The following is a 7,733-nucleotide window of genomic DNA, read 5'->3' on the forward strand; positions in this document are numbered from 1 at the left end:
TTCTATAGAACATAGAAACAAGCACTGTGAGGGGAAAAATGTATGAGGATTATATGAGGATAATCTTGGAGATGGAAGAGGAGGTGATGACTTATTTCATTTTGAGAAGAGAAAAATGTCAAATTTCTTATTGGCAAAGTAAACCTGACCTATTCACCTAGTGATGAATGAACCTATATCTTCTTTACAGCAACTTGATGATCCATCTTGATCTTTCTACCAAACGTTATGCTACAACCTTCGCTGTTGTTATCTTACCTAACTCTTCCATAAAAAACTTATGAAGTGTGTGCTCTTGTTTGATTATCATCTTAAAGCAGCTACCTAACGTAAGATTGCACACCCAGAAAATAATTATGGAATTATTCATTCTTCTTCATTTTGCTTACTCCTCACAAAATCATAACATTGTTTATATCAGCACACACAACTAGGAAATAGTGTAGCAGGGATTCAAAACTAGGCCTTTTACTAAAATAGATTTTGATAGGAAATACATTAACTTCAGGAAAAAATATGAATTAATGGTAAGAACTAATGAAATGAAGTTTTTTGATAAAACTAGAACAGTCAGGTTGATTGCCAGCAATATATTCAATTCAGAAATCACTGATTGAAAAGCTTTTCTTCTTTTCCTTTAAATTAACAGAGAGATTCTTTCATATAATTACTAAAAATGTAATTGTGTCCAGATAATAATTAACTATTTTTCTCTTACAAGTATTATTCTTTTGCAGATCTAAGGAAAAATCTGCAAAATGAAAATGATTCTGTTTTGAATAGAACTCATTTCAGTTGAAACATTGAAGTCATTTCTGTACATACAGTGTACTCAGAATTACATACTAGCAATATTATTTAAGGAGTGCTTGGGTGCTGAAAATGGTTAAAGTGCTCAGCCACTAACCATCAGATTGGAAGTTCAAGTCCACCTGGAGGCACTCTGGAAGAAACTACTGGTGATCTACTGCCAGAAAATGAGTGATGGAAAACCCTGTTGAGCACAGTTCTGCTCTAACCGATGCAGGGTACTCCATGGTTGGAGTCAACTTGATGGTAACTTATAACTGGGTATGCTATTTATGCAATTATAATTAATTATGACAACTTGAATTACTTCTTAATTTTTTATCCAGCCACAGATTGTACTATATATGTTAATTCACTTTCTTAAACTCCCATCTCCATAACCCTGCACTTTTCCTCCAACTGAAAACTTTCACCTTTCATTCCAACTCCTTCCCTATTTTTATAAAACAACTTAATAATTCACTCTATAAACATCTCAGCTCAAAGTGTTTCACATTTTTTACCATTTTTGCCTGACTTTTGCCTGTATCTCACCACTCCACATATGATTCTACTATATGTATAAATATGTGTGCATGTGTTGTGTTATTCTTGATTTTCAAATACTCAAAATGTATTTGAAAAGAATATACATAATAAGTGAATAAAAATGCATACATTTTTATTGTGTGTATTCACCTAAATTTAGTAATTGAAGTTCTCATAACAAAACAATGGAGCAAGGTATAATTCTTATTTCTGTCTGACATAGTAGGAAAATGAGGACGAGAAGGGTAAAGATCAAATCTACAATCAGACTGCTGTAAGTGGTAGAACAAATGCTTGATCTCAAACCTTCTAACACTATTATCATAGTACTTTGTATTCTCTTCACTAGCTTTTAACATGGTTTGCAAAATCTACCAGTTTAATTATTTGGATTGAAAAAGTACTTAACCCAAGTACCCAAAGTATGATCCTATAATTAATATACTGACAAATGATCAATTTAAAGTTTAACCACATAGATCCAGTTCTACGTGGGTATTAAGAGCAAATAACAAGTCCAGGATCTGCTGATCTGTATATAATAAAAACAGCTTTTTCAGTGTTATGTAAATGTGGGGATACACCTAATTAACATGCTGCCCTGCTCACCAGGAAGGCTCTTATCTTATTCTTGAATCATAATTTTTATCAATACACTAATGCCTGAAATGACTGGAAGAGAGGTAAGCATCTTTCATTGATAAGGAAACATTGGTCTTTAACCCAGTTCTCTCTGGCAGAGATAACAATTCCTAAGGAAGTGTAGGTGGTTGACATGAGGCTTCTGCTTCAGCTGAGTGGGGGTTGATGGGACCAGGTGGTAAGTCAGGTGGAGGTTTTGTCTGCCTTGAATGATTGAGCACAATGAGTCAGGTCAGTGATGAGTTACCCAATAAGAAAGATACTTATCTGTAGTGAATAATTTCATAGTTTTCACCACATCAGGGATTTTACTTCTTCGCATAGCTGGCATCTGACTCTCTCCCAAATACATGATAACTTCCTATAAATTCAAAAGCTCTTTTCAAATTTAAAGTCCCTAACAGGGACAGAGTATCCAGTAAGCAAAGTGAGCATAGTCTTATTAGTGCTTCCTTACTAATATGTAGTGAAGAGTTTCACATTTTTTCAATAGAAACCCACGAGAAATTTTTCACTACAGATTAATAAATAATCGTAAGTTAACCCTCACTTTTCTTGCTTATTGGGCAATCCACACATGGGTCAGTTACAACAGAGGGTTCAGTGGTGGCAAGTAAGGCATCAAAGACAAGCTTCATATTTTCCTCTGGCTGTTCTTGGGCACTGTGCTTAATTTGAACTCCCTTAAAATTGGAAGGTATTATATCATAATGGAACTGCAATGTCATTGTGTTCAAATTCCTTCATTAAAAAGAATGGCTTAATGCACGCATCTTAAAATGTGATTATAATTTTCTTTACTGTTAAGATTTTTCTGAAGATGAGGAAACTATGCTTAGAGGTTAACTTGTCAAAATTCTAAGCTGACTTTTCCCTGGGTCGTCCTAGTTCTGTGACTCCCAAAGCATATTGTTTCAGTTATTCCCTTTGAGTGTATATTGAAGTAAATTTGTTTTGGTTAGCTGCTGTTGGCTCCATGTACAACAGGATGGAACCATTCTGATTCTTAAAGTTTTCATTGGCTGTTTTTTGCAAGTAGATCACCAGACTTTTCTTCCTCATCCATATTAGTCTGAGACCTGTTCAGCAATTTATTAGCATGAATTTCTCCATTGACCAATGGGGGATAACCGTATTTGAGGAGTGTTGGCCAGGACTTGAACCTGGTCTCTGACAAGGAAGGCAAGAATTTTACCATTGAACTGCTGCTGTCCCAAATTAAGTAGGGAAGGTTAAATCTTTTAATTATTAGAGAAATGCTCAGTTAGTGCTTGAGGACAGAAAAAAGTAACACGTATATCAATGAGTCATTATTTTCTCATCAGTGAGTCATTTTAATGGGGTTCACCAAATGGGCTGACCTTACCTTTTCTAGCTGGCCTTCCTTGTTCATCCTACTCTTTTCTCCACAAAGACCCCAAACAGTAATCTGATTTATTTCCTATTGACATTCTGCCAAAATCACTCTTTTTCTATATCATATATCATTTTCCAAAAGGGGCTAGAAAATTAGAAGTTTTCAATAAGTTTGTGATGTGTTTTTTCACAACATTTAATTTTTTAAAAATGTGATTATAAAGCCAATTCAAATTAATTCTAATGTTTTTAAAATATGATTTATCTTACTCTTATAGGTAATTACAATAATTTTATATATAATGATTGATAGTGATATGGAACATAGTTCAAACCTTCTATCATGAACACTACATTATTAACTTCTGATAGGTATTTGCTCATAAAAACATATAAGATATGTATGAGTAATAAAACTTGTGGAGGTGACTGACTCAAAAGAACATTTAAATAGATTTTTTGAAAGTTGTATTTGAATGCACTCTGACTGCTAACTGAAAGGTTAGAGGTTCAGGGCACCCACAGCCATCTCAGAATAAATGCCTGGTTATCAATCTACTTCTGGAAAATTAGCATTGAAAACCCTATGGGACACATTTCTACTCTGAAATACATAGGGTCACTGTGAGTCAGAATTGACTTTATAGCAACTGGATTTAGCCTTGTATTTACATTGCTGTTTTCAGTTGCATACTTCAACGAAGGCTTTGGAGGCTGCCTGTGGTTTCCAAGTAGTCTCTTTTATTACTAAGGACCTATGCCAGCTTATTTTCTCTTCCTCATAACAGACCCTAATACTTTACAGTCAGTTTCTCATTCTTAGTTAAAACATAAAGTTGTGTAAAGGTCTTGACAGTTTTCATATGGATTGAGGTGACAAACTCCCAGTTACTGAGTTGCTGCAGTATAGGTTGTGTACAATACTGGTAGATACTGAGGGACTGGATACATACTTGCATGTAGTAAAAGTCACTCAGTCAGATCTAGCCCACTTTTGTTCTCTTTGACAGGCTGGGAAGTGTTATGTTAAAATCTGGAACTTTTCCTACTGCCGAAAAATTGGAAGAGTGGCCTGACCAAAGGAAGCTCTTATTTGGACCCATGCCATCACTACTGTTCCTGATCTGTTCAGTTATTCACATTATCTGCTCAACTTCTATGCACATTTGAGTTATAACATTTTCTATGATTTTATCCCATGCAACATCTGGTCAATGCACTGAATATAAAACTTAAAACTTACTACTTTATTTATTATGGAATGAATCAAACAAACTACTTTTTCTTTTGCATTAAGTAATGTGAATTCATTTGAAATATGTTATTTACTATGAAATATACATGTGTGGATAACCAACAACTTAAAGAATACATGTTTATTTCTCAAGATCCTATTATGCTTCAGAATTAAGACAACAGTTGCAAGTGAATAATCAAGGAAAAGCAAGTGAGACTTGTGAAATATGGTTGGGATCCAATTTTATTTATGACCACCTCCATGGAAGGCTTTATAATTATGTCCTTTGAAAACAATTAGCTTGAGCATTTGTTGATGATCTGTTCCAGGATTTGATATGGAAAGGACAAATGAGACCACTGTGACAGAATTCATTCTCAAGGGCTTCTCAGACATTCTTGAAATGAGACTCCTTAGCGCCGCATTTATACTTTTCATCTACCTCTTTGCTCTCCTGGGAAACATCTCCATAATTGTAGCTGTGACCAGAGACAGTCACCTCCACACCCCCATGTACTTCTTCCTAAAGAATCTGTCTTTCATGGATATGTGTTATACCTCAGTCACCATCCCCAAGGCACTGATCAACTCATTCATGGGCTCAGGAGTCATTTCCTTTTGGGAATGTGTAGCTCAGCTCTTCTTGTTTGTAATGTTGTGTGCATCTGAGTGCTTTTTGCTCACATCCATGGCATATGACTGCTGTCTGGCCATCCACAGGTCCCTTCTCTATGGGGTCATTATGAGTAGAAAGTTGTGCACAGAGCTTGTTATTGTGGCCTGGTTGAATGGAGCTCTTTATGCCATCTTTGTCACAATCAACACCTTTTCTCTCCAGTTCTGTGGGCCCAATGTCATTGATCATTTTTTCTGTGAAATCTCACCTATCATGAGACTCTCCTGCAGTGATTATCACACCAATGAAGAAATTGGATTTGTAGTGGCTGTGTGCATTATTCTCAGTGCCTTTTTCCTCACCATAATTTCCTATGTTCTCATCATCTCCACCATAGTTCAGATCCACTCTGCTGATGGCCGTTGGAAGGCTTTCTCCACCTGCTCATCTCACCTGGCCACTGTCATCCTGTTTTATTTCAGTGGGAGCTTAGTTTACCTGAGTCCTGCTTCCCATTACTCTCCCACACAAGGATGGCTAGTGTCTGTGTTTTACTCCATTATCACACCCAGCCTCAACCCTGTTGTCTATTGTCTGAGAAACATGGATATGCAGGTGGCCTTGAAAAAAATATTTATTCCATCTAAATAAGAATGTTTTCTCTTATTGATCGTATTGCCCTGATCATTGTGCTCCATTGTCTTTGTATTTGCTTACATAAATTACTCTCTTGCAGCCATGGAACCAAGATTTTGCATCTCATAAAGCAATCAAGAAAAGAATGAATATATATCATGGTGTTTATTTTGTTAGTTATTGACTTTACAAAGGGAAGAGAATAAAAAAAAAACTACCATATAATGTTATTAACTTGTCATTAAAGTAAGTGTATTTTAAGATTCCAATAGCCCCAAAAGTATAATCTTAGAATTAGCAACAACCATAACACTCTTATCAGGTTAGGGACATTAATTACATAAGCAATATAACCATATATTATGAACACATCTATTGAGATACATAGAACTATATTTTTGTAGTTGCTATTTTTTTAAAAAAATTCTCATTTCATAGTTTCTGCCAATGTGCAGTTTGATCTCCTATTTAAAAGCTGATTTGGGAACAATACTCAGTGCTATTTTAGTCAATTTTAATTCTTTTTCAACCTCAAAAGATCCTAGAAAGAAAACAGGCATTATCCTTTTAGAATATTGCCCACTACCTTTCTGCATGTAGTAGGGAGAATGCTCTCTCTACTTGTCTTATTTGCAAATGGTGGCATCAATAGGGCTGAATAGTGCTCACCGTTTGGTGGCTAATACCTGGGAAAACCGAGTTTAGGGCTCTCCTTACTAGATATGTAGTGATTGGGAATTATCTTACAGTGATGTCTTTGTTTTCTAAAGAAGTAATTAATGTCCACACTCAGCAAGCTAATTTGTGTTGCTTAACCACTGAACATGTGCATGTACATGTGCATAACATAACAAGTTAATGGAATGGATTTCTGGGAAGCTGTTTAACATGCAGCCATGGATATGGGAGAACTGTAGTATCTTTAAATGTTCTAGAATCAAACAAATGTTACCAGTGTTTGCAATGACAATTTTTTTTTCTTATTGATATAGTAGGTGAATATTTATCTCATAATTATTTATATTTACCAAAAATTTTTGATCTTATCTGTACATGTGTCATGAGACTTTCACTTGTAAAAATCAGGTCTGCATTTATTCATTAGTTTTTTTGTGATGTAGCACAAACACATATCTTTGCTGAATAAAAGGCAATATAGAAGGATTGGGTACAATGATTGCTTACATTGCTTAAAATACCAACATTCTCCAATCCTGCTCTTATGCTAAAGATCATGGTGGCACTACGATTAAGTCTTCTGTTGCAAAGTGAAAGGTCAGAGGTTTGAACCCACCAGTGCTTCCATGGGACAAAACACCTGACAATCTACTCCTGTAATAATTACAGCCTATAAAACCCTATTGAAATTCTATCTTGTCCTATAGTGTTGCTGTGAGTCCAAATTTACTCTATGTTGTTGTTGTTGTTATGTGCTGTCAAGTCAGATCCGACCCATAGTGACCCCTCCTTGGTTTTCCGAGGCAGTATAACTATGGAAGTAGATTGCCCCATCTTTCTTCCGAGGAGTGGCTGGTGGGTTTGAACTGCCAGCCTTCTGGTTAGCAGTGAAGTGCCTTAGCCACTATGCTACCAGAGCTCCCAAATTTACTCTATGTAAACCCACAAATAAAGAAACAAACAAACTTACTGCCATCAAGATGGTTCTAACTCATCGCAACAACCATTGAATTTCCAAGGCTGTAAATCTTTATGGAAGCAGATTGCTTCATCTTCCTTTGATGGAGCAGTTGGTGGTTTTGAAATGGTGACTTTCTGGTTAACAGCCAAATGGCTTATCCACTACGTCATCAGAGTATGTTGTTGTTGTTGTTATGTGCCATCGAGTAGGCCCCGACTCATAGCGACCCCTCCTTGGGTTTCCGAGGCAGTATCACTACGGAAGTAGGA

At 35.9% G+C, this 7,733-nt stretch overlaps 1 protein-coding gene across 1 annotated transcript; it reads left to right on the plus strand.

Moving 5' to 3' along the window:
• The first annotated feature begins 4,910 nt into the window (after window positions 1–4,910).
• Window positions 4,911–5,840, plus strand: LOC103209058 (olfactory receptor 5V1-like). The gene has a single exon (XM_007954824.1). The coding sequence runs from the start codon at window positions 4,911–4,913 to the stop codon at window positions 5,838–5,840; it is 930 nt and encodes a 309-aa protein (XP_007953015.1).
• Window positions 5,841–7,733: the final 1,893 nt, after the last annotated feature.

This window comes from Orycteropus afer, unplaced genomic scaffold (genome assembly GCF_000298275.1).
Source record: "Orycteropus afer afer isolate SDZICR_OR568_19922 unplaced genomic scaffold, OryAfe1.0 scaffold00474, whole genome shotgun sequence".
Classification (NCBI taxonomy): Eukaryota; Metazoa; Chordata; class Mammalia; order Tubulidentata; family Orycteropodidae; genus Orycteropus; species Orycteropus afer.

Coding starts and splice junctions, on each gene's coding strand:
- LOC103209058 (XM_007954824.1), top strand. CDS start 4,911: ATGGAAAGGACAAATGAGACCACTGTGACAGAATTCATTCTCAAGGGC.